Source organism: Strongylocentrotus purpuratus, unplaced genomic scaffold (assembly GCF_000002235.5).
Source record: "Strongylocentrotus purpuratus isolate Spur 01 unplaced genomic scaffold, Spur_5.0 spur5_scaffold_11, whole genome shotgun sequence".
NCBI lineage: Eukaryota > Metazoa > Echinodermata > Echinoidea > Camarodonta > Strongylocentrotidae > Strongylocentrotus > Strongylocentrotus purpuratus.
The window spans coordinates 11,394,343-11,416,155 of NW_022145596.1; the positions used below are offsets into that span (position 1 = coordinate 11,394,343).

At 36.9% G+C, this 21,813-nt stretch overlaps 1 protein-coding gene across 5 annotated transcripts in view; it reads left to right on the forward strand.

The window, feature by feature from the left end:
• LOC581356 (stromal interaction molecule 1) overlaps positions 1-21,813 on the forward strand; it is a 50,434-nt gene that overhangs the window by 27,069 nt on the left and 1,552 nt on the right. For 2 of the 5 annotated variants that reach the window (XM_030980639.1, XM_030980638.1), the window contains exons 6-13: positions 11,292-11,466; positions 12,414-12,606; positions 13,103-13,371; positions 14,876-15,030; positions 16,472-16,513; positions 17,696-17,836; positions 18,325-18,625; positions 19,510-20,063. In XM_030980639.1, coding sequence (XP_030836499.1) covers positions 11,292-11,466; positions 12,414-12,606; positions 13,103-13,371; positions 14,876-15,030; positions 16,472-16,513; positions 17,696-17,836; positions 18,325-18,625; positions 19,510-20,063 — 1,830 coding nt within the window. The remainder of the gene's footprint in view (positions 1-11,291; positions 11,467-12,413; positions 12,607-13,102; positions 13,372-14,875; positions 15,031-16,471; positions 16,514-17,695; positions 17,837-18,324; positions 18,626-19,509; positions 20,064-21,813) is intronic. The other 3 variants (XM_030980640.1, XM_030980643.1, XM_030980641.1) reach the window with 3 other exon arrangements.

Consider the following 21,813-nt stretch of genomic DNA (forward strand, 5'->3'; position numbering starts at 1 on the left):
AATGTATTAACTCATCTACATGTACTTCGTGATAAATTATCTTGAATGACCATAAGCCATTCATTACCCCTTAGAAAGTAATTCCATGTTCAGAACTAAAGTTTTTCATTAAATGTAGCCGTAATATAATGTGCATGTTAAAATTCAGTGGTCAACTTCTATTTGAATGAGCTTTTTTACAGACTTTTTTTAGTACATGTACATGTCGTTGGAATCTTCTTCAGACAGGAAATTAAATATACAGCCTTATCATCGCTAGAATGGATAGTCTTTATAGGCTCCGTCACTTTGACCTTCAAAACGACCAGTGATTTGCATTTGCTTCCAATATCCGAATGAACACAGACAATATAGGAATTAGAACTGTTGTTTATCAGAGCGGCTATTTTTTATGCTTCATTGATCTACAAATCAATCATCAACATATTTTTATATAAATGATGGGCATGATCAAAATATAATTCATTCAGCTCATTGCCTGTGGAATTCTGATGGCTCTTCTAATTAAGCCTATTAGAATACAAGAATACAGTAGTCAGTTAAAGAGTGAGAGTATCGGAGTGAGAATAAAAATGGAAATATAGAACTAAGTGTCAACCTTCGTCAGTATGCAATGATCAGTTGAACATCATGATGCTCTTCATTGTCTTCAGTGAGTTGAACTGTTCTTTTGATAACATTACCTTGGTGCAATTCTTCTCCCGCTCTTGGCAGGCATAAAACTGTGGTGACAATTGCATTTGAATGTCTCTTTTCATGAAAGCAGTGTAGTGAGAGGAAGGAATAATACAAATGCCAGACAAGAATTTCATGAATATTACACGGGGTGTACGTGACAAGGGGATTCACGCAATTCGCAAACGAGTGTTTGATTTAATTATGAGGAGAGCATGCATCAACTTCAAGTGTGAGTGTTTCTGATGTATTGTTTGGTGAATTGTGCTTGTGGTGCTCTGTTTGGGAGAGGGGACTGTGAAATAAGGCTATTTATAATCTCAAACTCATCATTTCTACTATTTTGTACCTGTTTCCAGATAGAATGTTTCAAGACAAACTAGAGGTATATGTTTCCTTGTCGCACATACCATGTATAATGTCATCAGGTGCCTATTACACTCTAGCATTGCCCATCCCCCCCCCCCCACCTCTCTCCCTCTCTCTCGTCTCTTCTCTCTCTCTCTCTCTCTCTCTCTCTCTTTCTCTCTTTCTCCCTCTCTCTCTTTCTCCCCCCTCTCTCTCTCTCTCTCTCTCTCTCTCTCTCTCTTTCTCCTGTTCTTTCTACTGCATGACCCTTTGCTTGTATCTTCTTCTTTTTTAACCTTGATTGTGAAATCTCAGCTTTCCTCTTTACAGGTGTTTTCAGTTTTTATTATATTCATCCCATCTGGGAGATAGGCTACAAGTAATTACACAACATCTTCATTTGGTGAAAGAAGAGAAGTCAACCATTATATAGGTTTGACGCTCATCCTTTTATGTTGGATGTTTTGCCACTCCTCTCCTAATTGCCTTTGAACCCAGTGTTCTACAGCTCTGAGAAGGCTAGTTACGTTAATTTATTTTTCTTCGGACAACCTCTTGCCTTGCATCTATGACAACAACTAATTTCAGCTATACTTAGCCTTTAGTCCATTTTATTATATGGATTTACACCCAGGGAAACTGGAGAAGGTTTCAATTAACTTAATGGGACCTGTAGCATCCATGTTCATTATAGAGTCTAAGTGGATAGGCACAAAAGCAATAATCACCTCATGGACAGAGACAGAGAGAGAGAGAGAGAGAGAGAGAGAGAGAGAATATATATAAAAGGAGAGACAGGCAGTCAAGTGTGGAGAGAAGGAGAGGGAGGATGAGAAACAAGGGAATACTATACAGAGCAAGGAATTGAAGAGGTGGACAAGAGAGAAGGGTGAAAAGAATGAGAGCATGAGAGAGATAGAAAGCAAGTATTAGGAAAGAAAAGGGGAGGAATAATAGTAGAAAAATGGGGGGGGAATGAAGGCAAAGAGAAATGCAAGTAATAAAAGAGAATTTTTTTTCAATTTATTTATTTTTTCCCCCTCTTTGGGCTGATGTTTTTCAGTTTTGAATGCTTTAATATATATTTTTAGATTCATTAATAATTTTTTTCGTCTAAAAGAAACGGTTAAAAAACAATATTGTAAAAGCCTACCATAGATTTTAGGATTTTGGGGTCGGTCGTAAAGGGCAATACAACACCTTTTTTTAGAAAGCTTAATGGGTGCTGTCATCCAATACACATATGCATTCCAAATTTTTGCTGGATAGAATTCCTGTTTTCTGTGGAAGGCTTGCAAGTATGTCTTTCCTTATAACAATTAGTAATAACAATCATATGGGATTTAGATAATACAGTCATGTGCTTTAAGCCAAGAAGATCTATTGCCCTTGACATATGAGGGTCCTGTATTTTTTTATTAAGATCTCGAGACGGTTCTTGAAAGTTACCCGGGCTGAGGCCTGTTTTCATTAGCCAGCCCAAGTTTTCAAAATAATCTGCTAAAACCCATCCGCTGAAATTAGCCCAATGACAACTAGCTTGATCTAACTCACAGAGAAGATGCGAATAGCAGGCTACCAAAGATCATGCTTGATTATCCAAAGCAAACTAGGGCTTGATCCAGGAATATCCAACTTAATTAGTCAATTAGCAGGCTAATTGACTTGAATCAAATTAAAGATGCACTCCGACTTTGATAAGCTCTGAACCTTGCTGATTTCTCAACCATGCAAGAAATGCTTACCTGGGTTAATACCTTGGTTAATAATAATAATAATGGTTCAGTTCTTGTATTGCGCATAATACGTTATGAAATAACATCTCTATGCGCTTCCAAAGAGCTTTGAACTTTATTACCCTAATGGTAAAAAGGAACCTCCAAACCAGGTTGGGTATGTTCGGTCTAATGAAGATACATCTTGTATGTCTCCTGGAAAAAACATTATGTGATTCATGACTCTCGATTGAGATCTTGACTGCATCGATTTATTACAGGAGCACTTGTAGCTTGGCCCCTTTGTTGATCTATTTGTTGTATGTTCCTTAGTTGCACTTTATACTTCGCTCATTTTGACATCTTTATAAACACAATTTGTGAGCATGACTCAGAAGGCAAAATGCCAGAAGTCAGAGGGAGTTCATGTTGAATTTACATTTGCAATATGGATGGCTTATGTTGTAGAAGATGAGGTGGTTTTCTGGAGAAAAAAGAGAAATGTTAGCTTGGAGAGTCGGAGGTACTTTGTCCCATACTTCTGGCGCTCCACAATTATTTGTCTTGCCTTAGCATGGCCGCCATTATGGCGCTCTAGCATTTTAAGGAAATAATTCCTGCCAGGTACCTGTTTACCCTCACCTGTGTCGAGTGTGGCAAATGTAGATTTATGTCTTGCCAAAGAACGATAGTGTTGTGCCAGGGATTCAAACCCTGTAACGTGTGGTTCACAGTCTGGTGACTTATCCACTTGACCACAACACCTCTTGTCATAAAACTGTTTATTGCATCAAATAAAAAAAACTATGGGTATACATTTACATGTATGTTGACAGCACATTTCGTCGCTGTTTTCACGAAGTGCAATAGTGAAAAAAATTGCATTCACTTTGCGTTACGATTTTCCTCACTACCGTCACTTCATGAAAATAGGGACGATTTGTGCAGATATCTTCTGTTAGGATTATTGGCATGCACCCACCAATAGGCCTACACAGACCTCCAAACTTTAACAGTAATGCTTCAAAATGCTCATGTATTTTAGCCAGGTTAGAGGACAGTCCTTCAAGAATTCCAACAGTAGATAGTAAGCAAATATTAATTGACTACGAGGGTAATGGTACAAACTATCATCACCTTATTCAATGGGCAAGTGGGGCAGCAGCAAAAAATTACTGTACAAAAGTCCTATCGCAGGAAGATAGTCCATCATTGATCATGCGACCTCGTTTAGACCAATCAGATTGCAAGATTCTTAGTATGCGGGATATAAAGCATATTATCTAGAAAAGTGAAACCCAGTATTTGCAATCGGTCATTCCTCCTGTGAATTATGATTTCTAGTGACTGTGATTTGATTTTCAGCAAGTTGCCATTAGCTTGTCTATATTTTGATGGAACTACATGAACATGCAACGCATCGTAAACACTGAATTCAGAATGACTTGAAGCCACTTTCTCTGAAATGCAATTCCATTCAATACCACAATACATTGACACAGTACCAGCATCTTTTGAATAACCCTCACAGTTTATAGTCTGCCAACACTTCATTTTATACTAAAATAAATCTGCTTTAAAACAGAATACTGCAATCTGATTCTGCCTCTAATATTTATCAGTTATCTTCCTTGATAGTACTATTATATGCTTTTCACACTGGCAATATTGTCCTTAACCCCGTACTATAGGTGGGGTTAAGGGGGGGGGGGTCTTAACCCCACCTATAGTACGGGGTTAAGCCTATTCCACTTTCTGTTCACACTGGCTTTTACCAAAGTGGGCTAAAGTTGGCTAACCCCACCTATAGTACGGGGTTAACTAACCCTGCAAAATAGCAGGGCTAACTCCGCAATTGTGGTGCTAACTCCTGCTAACCCCGCAATTGCGGTGCTAAGCAAATGAATGAGAACAGAAACGAAAAATAGTCCGGTACTACGCAATGGAGCGTATCGCAGCTGGCCAGATGCGAAGTATGTCCAATAATAACATTCACGATATCCGGGGTTAACGAATTGCAGTGCGAACAGCGTGAATTTTCTTATTCCGGAATAGGCGCTAGTACGGGACTAAAAACAGCGAGTGTGAAAAGCCAAAAAAATAGTCCGGGGTTAAGGATAGTACGGGGCTAAGCAAAGTACGGGGTTAAGCAAAAACCAGTGTGAAAAGAGTATTAGTAGTTATATTATAAGTCTCGGTGCAAGCCTCTAGGCAATAGACCTTTGTCCTTTGAGCTAATTTGAAATCAACAAGTCTCTTTAATTTGTGGTAGTTTGATTTTGAAAAGTTATTAAAATTGTTTTATTTTTTGTTATTAATATATAAAGTATACTTATTATTAAATTTATTTACAATAATTATAAAGATCCTACTTCATACAGTGCCTTATATGTTGTGATGAACAGTGACTATCATTTTCTGTAATTTTTCTGTAAAAGCATCTCACCAATGTGTAGCATTAGATATTCAGATTCTTCATTAGGTAGACTTGACAATATAACTACAGGTACAATTTTAAGGTTAATTTTAGTAACTTAATATTGTTCAAAATAGTAATAAAAATGTTATTTTTATTTAAAGAAGTAATATTGAAGCTGATGTTTTAGATAGAGTATTCTGGAATAGAACTCAATCATACCGAATACATTTTTTTGCTATTCGTTTCCATTTCCTTTTATACAAAAAAACCTGGGAAAGGAATGTGCAAATCAACTATCCCTGAGGAAATTTCAGTCTTTTTCTATAATTTCTTCAACTTTTATCCTAATCCATTCAACCCTCAATCCTTAAGCCAGAGCTCCTTACATACATACTTAACACAAATCAAACACTCTTCTACTCTTGTCAAATATTATTGGGTATCGCTTGTCTAATGCGGTTGTCAAATTAAATTCCAAATATTTGTATACAAGTATTATTATTAGAACCTTTAATAACAGTTATCTGTGACAAGTAGTTAATTCAAGGGTAAATAACCTGAGATAAAACTCAATGAGCAAAAAAACCTTGAAAGCCTCAGATATATATATACACAAACTTTACACAGAATACACACAAATTTGAACTTTGTTTTGATGAAGGCGCAAGCTAGAATGATTTCACAAATCTCCTCTCTACCATGCTTTATTGCTCATAGCCTCATAACCTGCGACACCTGAAAAGCATCCTCATCCTATGCATGATTACTTCTTACTCTAAGACAGCAACCTTCATGAAACATAAGTATGTGTGCATAGCAAAATAAACAATGTTTGGATGCTATGCAGACGAAATATGTTTAAAGAAAAAAAAAACAGAGCCAAAATGAAGTTTAATTAACAGACTGTTTTTAACTGCGTTCATGCTATGAAAAACTGGTATTTTGAGTAGGCCACTGTCACCCTCTTTACACCTAAAAGCTTTCAGATATTAACGACTGATATAATCTTATATTTGTTCATGCTTGTGACATTTTTCTGTGTATTAGATATGAAATGCAGAGTTTTTTTTCCTGCTGTGCCCCCACCCTATCCATAGGTTTTTGATAGACTGTAGGCTGGAACCATACCATTGGCTTTTTAATAATATTGATTGTCAGCTAGTGGAAGATCCCAGAATTCTCTAGGGTGGGGGCTAAGTCTGAACATTCTCTGACAACCAAACAAGATTTGGGGGTACATGCATCTGCCCCCCCCACCCCCTCCCCCGAAGCCCCCACCCTCCCCATCTGCAACTGGTCATGGAGCTAATGTATTAATTTTCTTCTTTTGGCTATATGTCTTCTTGCAATCGAATTAAACTGTTGTTGTTGAGTTCAGGCCTATTCATAGTACGGTATATTTGATTAAAGGGCCTGCATGGCGCATGCTATTTGAACATCAGGTGCCTAATTAAATATTGCATCCCTCTGAGACAAGAACCATAATACACTGTCTGTGCTTTGTTTATTGACCCTGATGGCCAAGCCATGTATGCAACCCTCTTGGAAATAAATGTTACAGCTACATAAACATACAATTGATCTATCTTTAGTAAAGGGTACTATTTAACAGGCTTGTAATGATTTACATGGTTAAACTAATATATAATGTATAAGTCTAGGTGGCAGTGTTGGGGTGCACATTTCAAGTTGTAAGCATTTGTTTGTATACACTCACGTGTAAGAAATATGCCTGCTGTAAAAATTAACAAAACATGGTTTCAAACTTGACATACAGCGTAATTGACTTGACTGTACTTCATATCCAGACAAGTTATTTTAGGTAAATGTTCTTGATAATCTCCTTCTGTCCCCATTTATTTTAAGGTGGAAGATCTAAACAAATTTTTTTTTTCTGTTCTTATCCTAATATGTAGGCATATTTACATTGCCATAAGTAAAGAACAATATTAGAATGTCAAGAACAATTTTTTTTTAAAGGGCACACAAATACACGCTTTCTGCATTTGTTGAACTGTCTTTCTATTTGAAGGGTAAAAGAAAAAAAAACTGTTCCTACGTATAAACTTAAAATGAGTGTATGTGTTGTTCAGGATTAGGAGAATACTACTTGTACATACATGTGTGTGTGTGTGTATACTAATTACAGCACTGCATAGAAGGCATTATCTCATTGTGGATACCTGTCAGATCCATTTAGCCTGGAGTATAAAGCCCAGTCTTGAACACCCCCCCCCCCCTATCATAATGTCAAAGTTCATTTGTCTGTACTTGTCTGCATCTGCTAGCCGGACATTAGGTAGGGACTGGTATAGGGAGAAGCATACATGATTAGGCATGGGGGGGGGGGTGAATGAAGAGGAGTTTGGTTGTGGGGTACAGGCAATTGTGGTTCCAGGTAGCATTTGCTCCCCCCCCCCCTCAATCCCATTCAAATTCAATGTTGTATACTTGAAGTACATATACACTGAATAATGAGCCCCTTCTAATTTTAGATCCCTAAAGCACCTGGGAAATCAAATCAAATCAAATCAAATCATTTATTTCCAAATTCCAACATCAATCAAAAACAATGTAAAAAAACAGTCAATAGGCAATAACAACATTATACAACTATGACATTTCAATCAAACAATTAAGAAGAAAACAAATCAAAACAAGTATAGCAATCAAAGAGAAACAAGGTACAGGCTACAATAAAAACATAAGTGGATAATTGGAAAATGGTGAACACAATAAAAGCCAGGTTTTTGGCTTGTTAGGGTGTGTTCACCTAGTTTGTGTATTTGTTTGTTTTTACATTGTTATTATAAAAATTAGATTGGTCAAACAATACATAAAACATAGAACATGAGAACATAAACATGAAAAACATTATTAAAAAACAACAACATATAAGAGCATCAAACAGAATGGTATGGTTCTACAGGATAATTTAAGAACAGATATTTAACAAATAAAAAGTAATTAATATGAACAGATTAAATGTTTCTTATATTGCCTCCTGAATGTATTATTAAATGAAATATTGAATTGGTTACATTTTACATCATTATAAAGAAGTGGACCCGAATGTCTTAGAAAGTATCTTGAATAATCATTATTAAATGTCCACTGATGTAATTTGTTTGCATTTCTTGTAGGATAACTATGAATCTGGGAAATGTAACTTTTTATATTTTGTTTTTGCTTATCAAGATAATTTCTTTCTGATTTTTGCCCCACACCTTTACAGAGTTCAAATTCTGCAAGTTACAAACAATAAATGAATAAATAAATCTTCAGAAATCCAAAATATAGTGGATTTGGGAATTGTGCGATCAAATTTTAAGCAGTGGGAATAACTTATCAATTCATACCAGTATGTCTTTTGTGTGATTCCTGAAGGAAATTATAGGTATTGTCGTTCCAAAAGTAGCATAACATTTCTCGTCCTAGGCGGGAACTCTCGCCACTAAAGGCCTGATGTATCTGTATGCAGATATCCGTGTTCAAAATTATCTGTCTTTTATTCCGACAAGATGTTTCCGACAAGTTAGAAAAGCATCAGTTGAATGCCTGTGATAACTATATTTAGCTCCTACCTTTTTATGAGACAAGAGTTTTTTCACAGGCTTGATGTAAAATTCAATCGTATTCCCATGGCAACAGAGTGATACCCTTTTGTGTAATGCATATCAAACTAATCAGCCTTGGGTTTTTATTCTAGTGAAGTGGTTGTTTCCATTATGCATGGTTCAGACATGTTGTGTGCTGTTTGTATTTATAAATTCACAAGATGTAATATTCATGTTTGGTATTTCATCCGGGTATTCGCATGATGTTTATAAAAGTCACATTGTAGAATTCATGAATTTGTGGTTTATTCAAGTTTCGTATTCATCTGGGTATGTGCATGATATTTATAGAATCACATCGTAGAATTCATGAGTTTGTGATTTATTCAAGTTTAGTAGTTCATCTGGGTATGTGCAGAATCTTTATTAATTCACATTGTAGAATTTATGAATGTTTGAAATTCAAATTTGGTATTTCAGTTTGGTATGTGCAGAATATTTTTAACTCACATAGCAGAATAGACCAGTTCACGGTTAGCACATTACTGCAATGACCCCAAATATCCACAGATCTTCAAAACATGAAGAGGTCCCACTTTGTACATTTTGAAATAATCACTCCTACAGCGATGGAGGTGCTATATAAATAGCCTTTGTTTCTCCTTTTCAAAGAATACTTCCACCTGTGTATCATGGAGTACACTGAATGTGCATGAATGAATAATGATTACATAACTTTCATGAGCACGTATCCAGTATTTCGTCTCTGTGTATTTCAAAATTTGTTCTGCAATGACCTTTCTCTGCTCATGCTCAGACTGCAACCGTGAACTGGCTTTATTCATGAATGTTTGAAATTTCATTTTTTTTTCTTCTTTTTTTCTTCATGAATTCACATTGTAAAATCCATCAGTTCCTGGAACATTAAACATTCTCTTTCACTGATACATCTATGTTCCAGTGGTTCCTTTTAGCTCTTACCCAAGAAAGGCTAACAGTCAAATCGGTCATAGTGGCCACTTCTCTTTACTGGCCATCTGTCTAACTATAAATCGTCCAAATGTTTCATTTTTAAGAAAATAGGTATTTTAAAACTATTTCGAAAGGCTCCCCCCCCCCCCCCATTTACAGGGGGCAATTATTATTTTGTTGTTGACAGTGTGACTCATGGCAGTACAACCAATGAATTATATGGAGCAAAGCAAATATGAAAATGAAACTGCCTTGTAAATTGCTCTCGTACAACATCTCCTGTTAATAGTTGATTAACAGGCATTGAATTCTCTGAACATGAATACCAAAAATGAAAGCATTTATAGGAGTCATACCGGACTGTTATTGTTCGTTATGCTTGGTGCTACTCATAGCTACTTAGAAATCAATAGTCGTTGGTGCTGCATTTTACATTCCCATTTAACCATAGGTTAAGTATACATGTCCGTAGTTTATTTATTTCTTGATTATATTAAAGGTAAAGACCAGTTATGGTCCTGCGATTGCATTGTGAAAGAAACGTTGTGGAATCGATCAGAAAAGGTTGATCATCTAGCATCTAGCATCTGCAAGGTTCTGGAATCATCAAAATGATAAGAAATTTGGCCCATTCTTCGTAAAGTTACAAGCACTATACACAGAAAGATGTATATGGGACTACCCTATATCTCTCACAGACCATGAGAGAAACAAATTTACCAAATACATGAATTAGTAGGCGGTTTCCCGGCAAATTTTTTATCATCATGTATTAGTCAAAACATATTCTTTCACTTGATTGGTAATGAGAGCTTCCATTTCATTTTTTTAAATTGGGGCGTTTCCAATACTGGTCTTTACCTATTGCAGTTGTGCGTCGGTCAATGGAGGTGCGCACCATATTTGTCTTTATTTAGTTGATTGCCACTGTTTTTCTTACCTTATCTATGTTACTTTTGTATTTTTGCTTTTTCTTCTAATTTAATTCTACGGGTTATAGTCTTCTCTTAATCAGAACACTGTGCGCTTAGAAACATCAGTATTAAGCGCCTAATAAATGTTATGTATTATTATTATTATTATTAACCTTTGATCTTTTTTATACTCTTTGATCGTGTGATACATGTACTCCTTGTAGATTGTGGAGTAGTGAAAATGAAAGCGATAAAATATGCAACTTCTGCATCCCCCTTTTCATTGATGATTGATGATCTTCTGTCCTTTTGTAATTAATTTTTTTTAAATCAAAAGTAATAATATGTAAGTCTACAAATTACAAAAGTTTACAAACAAAATTAATACCACATAATGTAATGTATAACATTGCATAACATGATATATTGAATCTGAAAAACAAATCAGTATTAATACGAGAAATAAAGCTTATTGCAACATATGGTAACTCGAATTAGAAAGAAATCAGAATTAGAATTTTGGTGTTCTAAACATCAATGCACAACTGTTGTGACTTTGAAGTGTATTAATCTCTGTCTCTCTTACTCTCTCTCTCTCTTACTCTCTCTCTCTTACTCTCTCTCTCTTACTCTCTCTCTTACTCTCTCTCTCACACTCTCATCCATCTTCACATTTTGTTTTTTTGAACAGCAATGCATAACTACCTCAAGGACTGGTTACTGGTCATCTCTCTGGTGGTAGCTCTGGGAGGATGCTGGTTTGCGTTCATCCAGCACCGTTTCTCCCAGAGCCATGTCAAGCAGCTTCTAAGGGAGATGGAGAGTCTGTCCAGTGCTGAGGACTCACTCAAGGAACTACAGGAAAAGTAAGCTGAAGCTGAAGCAGTTTCTTACCTCTTCTAGGCCACCATGTTTTCTCCCGTTTTTTTCCTTTCTTTTTTTTTCTCTTTTTTTCTTTTTCTCTTTTTCTCTCTCTTTTTTTTAAACATGAACTTTCAAAAGATTTTGACCTAAAGTTCTTTGTTTCATTGATAATTTGGGTATGAAAGATCTTCCATTGATTAAACTACACTAAGGATTTGAATGTTTTTGTTTGGAAGAATGGTGTAGATATTATGGGTGGTATTCTCGAAAACGGACTAACTTCAGTCCATGGTTTAATCCACCGACTAATTATAGAATGCCAAGTGTCCATATGAATATATTTTATATGTCCCTAAATTACCATGGTAACATAATTATATCATAGTTATATTGTTGTTTATGAATTTTTGTTTGTTATGAATGGTTATTACATTTTATTTTGATTTAGTGACAGATTAAATTATACAAAAACATACTCATATGGACACTTGGCATTCCATAATTAGTCAATGGATTTAACCATGGACTAAAGTAAGTCCACTTTCAGGAATACCACCCTCCAAGTCCAAGATACTTTTTTTTTCAACACTCTTTGAGAGCATGGAGACGGTAAATCTATAATTTGCAAACTGTCAATTCCATTTACAGAGACATTGTTGCAACTGATCTCTCTCTGATTTACATACATTACAAATAGATGGAACAAAATGTTGAAGACAAATGTAGGTATATAAGACTACAAAATCTGGTGACATCAAAGTTCCTGTCAAAAGTTACAAAATATTTCTAGTCATATTTGAGACGAGGGCATTTCAAGAATTCCTTTTCTAGTGATATTTCTATTGTGACATTGTTTCACATGGGACTGTAAAGAATCTGATGAGCTCAGCCTCGCATATTATTTTGACCTGTGACATGATAAATCAACCTTTTGACCTTTGACCTTCAGATTGAATGTCGCCCAAGAGGATCACAAGTCTGCTGTGAGGGAGAAGCAGTCGATTGAGAAGCAATTAACGGATGAGATAGAAACGGCAAAGCATGAGGCAAGAAGACTAGAGAGAGAAAGGATTGGAGATGACACGGATGGAAATTCAGATTTAGCCACACAACTCAGTCTCGCTGAAGAAGAATTGGTGCAGGTTAGTTGATGATATCTGTTGATGATATCTGTAAAGTGCTTAGTGTATTTAGGTATTTCATTTCATTAAAGGGGTTGCAGCATGGCAAATACTGGTTAACGCCATCTACGAATTATCATGTATCGGTTTCGCGTATGTTGCACGCACGTGAACACTGTGGTCGCGTCGTCCGAGTCGTAATACAAATTGGCCACTCTATGACTACCCTTAGCAACTCTTGATTTGCTATCTATTTAATTAGAAAGGGAGTTTGATAATTGTTGTGATTGTCATTTTTTACCGCAGGAAGTAGCTTAGTCAATAATTTATAGGCCATAAACGAAGATTGTGGTCTTTGTAGACAGGTGTTCACTAAAGCAGGTTTGACTGTATTATTATTATCATTTATGTATTTGTGTCCACTTTCTGTAAGCACTCCGGTAAATAGAAAGAAGAATGTGTATCATGAATACAAGCCCTCATTTTCTTGCTTTTTCCCCCTATTCTCTACACCTAGGTAAGAAGTGCTTTGGACGAGGCAGAGCGGAGGCTAAGCGAAGAGATTAATTGGTCAGCCCCCATGACCCTTCAGCAATGGCTACAGCTCACGTACGAGATCGAGTACCGCTACTACGTCTCCAAACGCGTCGCCGCGGCCAAACAGCTCCAGGTGGCCAAGGAAGAGTGTGAGAAGTTAAGGAGGAAAAGGGCCTCGCTGATTGGTTCCTTCAGGATAGCTCACGGGACGTCGTTGGACGCGGTCGATCAGAGGATAGTCTCTGCAAGGTGGGTGCTCAATGAGAGAAGTTTCCTTTAATCTTGATATCTGTGCCCTGTTGCATAAAACTTACCGTTGATGGTAACTTTGCCATGAATGGCAACTACCATGGTAACAGGGCTTAACAGCCAATCAAAATCAAGGTTTCCATGGTAGGTACCATCAGTGGTAAATTTTGTGCAATGGGACCCTGGTCTGTGTTGATTGATGTTTGTTTTCCCTGACTACTAATAAATAAAACAAGAGTAAAACCAGTCTATAAAGTCCACCTTAGATATTAAAGGTAAAGACCAGTTATGGTCATGCGATTGCATTGTGAAAGAAATGTTGTGGAATCGATCAGAAAAGGTTGATCATCTAGCATCTAGCATCTGCAAGGTTCTGGAATCATCAAAATGATAAGAAATTTGGCCCATTCTTCGTAAAGTTACAAGCACTATACACAGAAAGATGTATATGGGCCTACCCTATATCTCTCACAGTCCATGAGAGAAACAAATTTACCAAATATATGAATTAGTAGGCGGTTTCCCGGCAAATTTTGTATCATCATGTACTAGTCAAAACATATTCTTTCACATGATTGGTAATGAGAGCTTCCATTTCATTTTTTGAAATTGGGGCATTTCCAATACTGGTCTTTACCTTTAAAACAGAAAGATTGGCCACTGCGTATTCAGAAATGTCTGACCATTATCCAACCTTAAAATTTGGACAAGTTTGATATTGACATGTTTTAGAGAAAAGATCAATGCCCCATCATCATTTGTCATATTTAAGTGTCCATGTTACTTGCTTTAATAGAAAAAATATGAAGTTGTGATATTGCATTCAAGCTCTTGTGAGGGGTGGGGGGTGGCATTTACAAGCACAATTTGCTTCTTCGGGGTCCTGGGGGTGTTTCATAAAGCTGTTCGTAAAGTTACGCATGACTTTACAAACGACTTGAATATGAAGTGCCAGATAGGATGCCCAAAGTTTTTCCTGATCTTTTAACAAAGTGTGACTTTATTTCCAATAACCTCAATTAAATTATGGCAAAAAATATACTTTGCATTAAAAATGTTTATTTTAATAAGAATGTTAATCTGCATCTGCACACTTAATTTGATTAAGGAACTTTATATAACTATCTTGATCTAAGGAGACACGAACAAACAAACTTTAGTTGATGCAATTAAAAATGATTGAGCATCCCATTTGGCTTTTCATATTTAAGTCATTTTAAAGTCATCCGTAACTTTACGAACAGCTTTATGAAATGTTTATGATATGTTTTTATGATATGTTTTTATGATACCAACAAAAAATTGAATCATATTGAATTAAAAAGAACAAAAACAAAAAAACTTTTCAGAAATTGGGGGTAGAATGTTTGTTCCTTTATTAAAGTGAATCACACTGTGTACAGTGAATGTACCAAAATGGAGCTATTTTTGGAGAGTTATAGTAGACTGTACAAATAGTGAGGAACACATTTGATAACATGCTCCTGTACATGTTTGTTTACAGGACGGCTCTCCATGAGGTGACGGCGGAACTCAAGGAGAGGACCCATCGCTGGAATCAGATCGAGTCGGTTTGCCAATTTGCCATCATGAACAACCCCGGATTCCAGATACTCATGGCCTCTATGGGAGGCATCCCCAATGGGGCTGACCTTCCAGGTATGGTAACCCTCAACAAGCCTCCACCCCTCCCCCTCCCCCCCCCCTCCCACCCCCAAGTATGGTAACCTTTAATAAGCCTCCACCCCCCCCCCCCAACCCAACCCAACCCAACCCAACTCTTTACTCTTTTTAACCAATTAATGATTTGACAACCGAGTAGAAACATTTTCATCGAGCTTTAGACAGAGACATAGAACTTCAGATGTAGTCAATCCAGACAAAGGCTTTGTGATTAATACTCATTAATTATTCTTGGTCTTACTTAGATGCTGGTAGTCTAATGTAAATGTCACTATAACACCTCAGGTAAAGGGAGTCTAATTTTGATACTATAGACTTTTCTGTCAGTGTTGGTGGTATATATTTGGGTCTAATTTAACATGATTTATGTTGGAACCAATACAGTTTATATGACACATTAACATTTTAGACAAAAAGCATGAATATTTATTCCTTGCACTTTTTAGTTAGTTTTGGTGAGATATTCTGGGTTTTCATAAACAAGATTTAGGCTTGTGCTACATCTAGATGGTATAGTTCAAGTGGTACAGTAACATTTTAGCAAAACAAATATATTCCATATACTGTTTCAGTATGTACATGTATTAGATATAGATTCTGGGTCCCATGACTTATCGATGTGCCTTTTTCAGTTGGTATAGTGTATATTTAGAAGCTTTAGAAAGAAAACAAATTATGTTTTTCTGAGAGCTTTCAGTTAAAATGTAGTATTGATGATGCATTCTTGGTTGCATAGTGCATGATTAATGTTATCACTGTTTTTAATAGCACTTGCATTGTAACAAAAAAAAATGCTTTGCATAGTTTAGTGGACGTCTGTAATGTGTGGTTTTTATCCTAGTTTAAATGGCATGCACAAGTCAATGTAAGATTTTTGTTTAACATCAAACAGGCAAGTGTATCGGTTTCCCAATAATAAACGTTGCATGAAAGTTATATTTGAAATACTTCAGTAATGCAAAATGCTTTAAAGCTCAGAATCACTTCAAAATTAGAATGAATGGGAACATGATTTCAAAGATATACATTGTATGCAGGAGTATGCCATTAGAGCCCAACTTCAAAGGATAAAGTTTTATGCATCATGGATATTCGGACATACAATAGATTGATACTATTTTGTTGCCGTAAAGCATAACAAATATGTTTTTATGTATTGTGAATCAAAATCTTGTCAATTCTATTTTGATAATTTTTTTGGAGGAAACCTGCATATCTAATTTCACTGATTTTAATACTTCAATCTAATAAAGGGCCATCCTTTAATATTATATTTCTTGTGAATTATTATTTTAGTTGGATAACTACTTTTCCTGCTCTGATTTGAAGACATTATTATTTTATATTGCACCTGTACCTGATTTCATTTTATTTTGTAGTGTTTATTTTTGTTGTGCATGTTTTGTTGACCCTATAGGAGGGCAGAGTCCTGAATTAGACGGCCCTCCACAAATTCCTGGTAAGCACGCCATATCACCCTGCCTTTCTCACTTGCACACTTCCCAATAAGCCTAGTTCACACGTCACGCTGTAAACCACCTCCAAAAACCACCTCCAAAAACCGCCACTGCAAAATAAAAATTATTTCATATGAAAGTGATTGGAAAGTGGAGGTAAATAGGTTGCTGGTTGCAACAAATGCTCCTACACTTATTTATTTGCGGTTTGTAAGCATAGATTGTAAAATAAAGATGTCCTGTCATATGATTTTTCCTGTGGTGGTTTTGAGGCAGTTTAATGTATGGTGTGTGAACAAGGCATGGGTAATAATTCAATAATGTTGATGAATGAGTCCATGAAAACAAATGATTCTCTGCATAAGAACTTCACATAGTTGAAGTGAAAATTAAATAGTTTGAAAATGCACATTGATTTTTTTTATAAATTAGTAGGAAACACCTTGCACATGCAGGATATTCACAATATCACACCGCTACGAGCAAGCAGGTATTGCTCACTAAATACGGATTGTAACCAATGATTAAAGAGTTGTAAGGTTAAGCTACTCTGGCTTCTAATTTTCTTTGTGGAGGTGAATGTTCTTAACTTATAATCCCCTACCAAAACAATTTCTGTACTGTCTATGATGCTATGTCATGTGGTAATTAACAGTATGCATTTTGATTGCTTATGGTGATGATTGCTGCTCATGTAACTCTGCCTTTCCTGGCAATCCTATCGCTTCTTCTACAAACACTCTTCTTAAACTAAAAGGTTCACAGTCGGTGCTGACATTTATTATTCTCTTTGATCTTAATACTTGTAGGCTACTTGTTTTGTGGGGACTACTAAAATGTTAACTAATTGAAACATTCATTTAAAAAAAAATGTACTTTCATCACGAGACTCCTCTAGGTTACTATTGAAGGTCCATGAGAGTGAAGGTGCAAGCCACTAAAAACCTCTGAGCCAGTGGAACTTACGGGGGTTAGCAGGGAAGTTCACAAGAAGGAAAGAACATTTACTAGACCAAAGGTCTTCCAGTCTTGTAGATTTTCCAACAACTAGAGAGAAAGTCTGCACGACTGAATTTCTATGTTATGTGGACCTTCCATTTCATTGAACTTCATTCAATGTAATTTCCTTTCTTTCGATGTCGTATGTAACCGTCTCTGTCCTTCCTTTGCCTCTTCTGCCGCAGGTTCCCTATCCAGTGCTGGATCTGTGATTGGCAGCATGGCTCATGTGGCAGAGAACAATCCTCCAATGGGTCTAGATGAAGTTGAAGAGAACATGCCACCAATGCCACAACAGCAGCCATCATATGGGGCCATGAAACAAGGTAGGATGAAACCCTTTGCATGTGGCCTCTGGAAAAAACCTTAAGTCCTTCTCATGTTTGAAGATCACCGACCGTGTATGCAGCATTGGATTTAGGATGGATTTATCTGGTCTGAAAGTTTCTCAATGCATTGATGAACTATTCAGCAATAGATAATCTGATGGAAAATAATATAGAATTCAGTAGAGCCAATTGTGTCTTCATGCATGTGCAGTTTAATGAAGCATCATCCAATATCTGCCAATGTTATACCCCTAAATATGCTAGCCACAGCCATTGTCATTATGAAGTATCTTGTGTATTTGTTTAGTGCTTAAGGTTCAGATAATATTCATGTGTAGCAGTTTGCACAAAATATCCCTTAAATGCCACCAATTTGTAATTGCTTCAGCCATTTTATTGAAAAGAAAATTAATGTTTCCTAACACCACCTATCCTATCCTTGGTCCCTCCTGCTCCTCTTCCACCCACCTACTCCTCCCTTTCAGCCTTGCCTATGCCACGCAACACCAGCCAAGAGTTCCGCCGCATGGCTCACCAGCAGCGCTCCGGGAGTCAGCAGAGTCTAGGGTCCATGTCGGGCTCACAGGTGATTCACCGGACGCACTACCAGCAGCCTCCGCAGCACCAGCAAGCACAGATAGTGCAGCAGCAGCAGCAGTTTGGAGCTGGTAGCAGCGCTGCCTCAGTAGCAGGTAGCAGCTCTGCGTCGGGAATGGGACCGAGTGTCAACGGGAACGGCAGTGCATCTGGCAGCAATGGATCCAAGTACATCTTAGGAGGAGACAGGTGAATATAATCATGTCTGTTTAGTTCTTTTGGGGACATTGAATGTAGTTCTATTCAGGATATTAAATGAAGTATCCCGATAATGGAAACATCAGTCTATCTGTCAGTAAAGGATCTTTTTTTATTACACTAAAAGTCACCACATTGATGGTAAAGGTATTTCATTAATGAGACCTTACCTTTTTTTGCGGACATTGTTCAACTTCTGATTTACGTCAATGCCACAACCTGAAGATATGCATTTATAAAGGGATATGAAATATTAGAATTCCATTTTGATTCTCTAAAGGAAGATTCTGAGCCAAAAGTTTTAGATAAGATGCCTATCCAATATGCCAGTGACTATATACAAGTAATGTATTTTGATCACTCTCAGTTGGGTGATGTCTTATTCTTGCCCTAGACTACCTGAGGCCTAATGCTAAAATGAAATGTAATTAACATTTTTCCTCCTAGACATGGAGGGTGTTTCACAAAGATCCCAAGTTGAACTTATCTCTAAGTTGGACTTAACAATTATGGAAAGCCGTTAGCATCTTTGAAAATATTTTTGTAAAAGTTATTTTAAAAGGCATAAAATGTTGATTCAAATCTTTCATATTTTCTGTTTTCAAGGAGATTTCATGTTCTCGATGTGGAATTTATGAAAAGACTTAAATACTTTCTTTTGAATATATTTAATTTCAAGGCTACAAATGGCTCTCCATAGTGTTTAAGTCCAACTTAGAGTTAAGTTTGACTTGTGATCTTTGTGAAACACCCCCTTGACTCCAGACTCCAGGACAATGATACTGATAAAGATACAATTTACGTCATGATTATGAAGGTTGGCAAATTTCTCAAATATATATTTACCTCTCTATGTCCTCTTTCTTTGTTTACAGCAGCTTTGAAAGGATGTCATCCCACGAGTCCTCCGGTTCGTTGCCTAGCAACGCATCATTTGGCAGCCAGCATTCCAGCCAGCAGGGAGCGACGTCATCACATTCTCCATCATCATCCTTTCCAACATCCCCGTCACAAGGCATGGTCACCTCTCCTCACCCTATCACCACCACCACCACTACCTCTACTAACCCTAACACCATCGCTGCTTCTGCCTCTAAACCTCTCATCTCCTCACACCATCAACCTCCTCCATCTCTCTCTCATGGCATGCCTCCTCATCGATCAAACAGGTCATTCTCGCACCCCTACCGCTCCTCCACGCACCCCTTGATGCTCCTCCAGAGAAAGTCCTTCGATTCCTCCTACCCTCTACCCTCAGCCCCACTCTCCTCCGCCAATGCTAATCAGCGTGTCTTGCATGCCTCTCGTTCCGATACCACCCTCTCCACCCTGGGGTCCCACCAGTCGCTGGTTGCGGAGGCAGGGGCTGTGGATATAAAACCCGCTTCCCGTGTTGTCAACTGGAAAGATATTACAAAGAAAAGGAGAGGTTGGTAGGAGGCAGCTCAGACGCTTATCTCTTGCTTTTAACCTTGAAGAGAACAGTCAGATAAAAGCATCTTGTTTTTTAGTCATGACGAAGAATGATTTTTGAGTTCAGTACCCCAGCCTGCTTTCCCTAGACGCTTGATATTACGAGAATAGATACCGAATGAATATGGGTCATGCTTGTCTCTGCATCCATGTCTATAACACTACTAATTGTCCCTTTTTCAACCTTAAACAAAATTAACATTATATATTCTAAGGATAGGAAAGGTTGGTTTACTACAGACCTTTTCCTTCCAGCTTCATGTACAAGTGTAGACCTGCATGATGAACTTCCAGGTGGTCATGTACATTTCTAGCAGGATGTATATTCCAAATTTTCTCAAAATATTCTCAAAATGCTGCTTCAGATCTTAAAATACCACTCTGTAGTATAGTTTTAACTGTGTAAAATTACATACATTACTAACGATTGTGTGGAATGCTGTGCTTGTTTCGATTTGTTTGCAGTGTTGTTGATTTATTCCTCATACTAATGCCAAAAATCTGTATTCCCATAAATTCCCATATATAAATAAAACAGCATATGAGAATTTTTCCCAACATTTACAGTGTATATATATATATATATATATATATATATATATACATGTAGAACAGCAAGAATAACATCCAAATCATGGTTGTGTAAAATGAGTGAGCTCAGGGGGGTAATGACAGTATAATCCTTTAGGAAATTAAATTTATTCTACAGAAATTCATAGAGAGTTCCTTTGAAAGAAAGAAAGAAAGAAAGAAAGAGAGGAAGAAAGAAATGCAGAAAGAAAGTTTTAACACTGGTAATATATATATAGAAATACAAAGCTTAGTTACATTGTCTCTATCAATGTTCTAGACATGCCGACATCTAGAGATTCTGACTTGGCATAATTTTTCACCTTTCTTGGTTTTATGGTAGTTGCCTGAAATACTTGACAGGAGTTTGCCTTTTGATTGGAGTTGAGTTGTTGTCAATAAAACTTGATTTGAGTAGGAAGGGACTTGAGTAGGAAGCTTTATGGATAACCCTTTTAGCACCTGCTGTATATTAAATATTAATATGACAGTCCAACCTGGGCCTGTTGCATAAAACTTACCATTGATGGTAACTTTGCCAAAACTTTCATAGTTGGCTATAAACCATATGCAAACTGTTGTTCAAGTTGCAGCATGACCCTAGACATATCCTATTCTTCAAGTTGCAGCATTGACCCTAGACATATCCTATTCTTCAAGTTGCAGCATTGACCCTAGACATATCCTATTCTTCAAGTTGCAGCATTGACCCTAGACATATCCTATTCCGCTCATGAATCTCATAGTGTTTTTTTCTCAATGTCACAACTCACAACTAATCACAACCATACATTGCTTGCAATACATAGAATTATCTGTAGCAGTGCTTAGTAGAGTGTTAGTTGAGTTGCATGATTTGATTTTTAGCGAAGAACATGAAGTACAGAGCATAAAATTCATAGGAATGGCCCCCCAACACATTTTATTTGTAAAATGGTTCATGTTTCAATAGTGATAGTAGTTTTGGTGTCAAAGTTGCATGGATGTCGGACTGTAGCTAGGTAGCTGGGTATTTAGAAGTGCTGTATTAAATGGTGTATTTGTTTTGGGAAAAAATGTACATGGATTTCCTGCTAACTTTTGAAATTATTTTTGTGATGTCAAGCATTACAATTTGAGATCAGTGTGATGGTTTA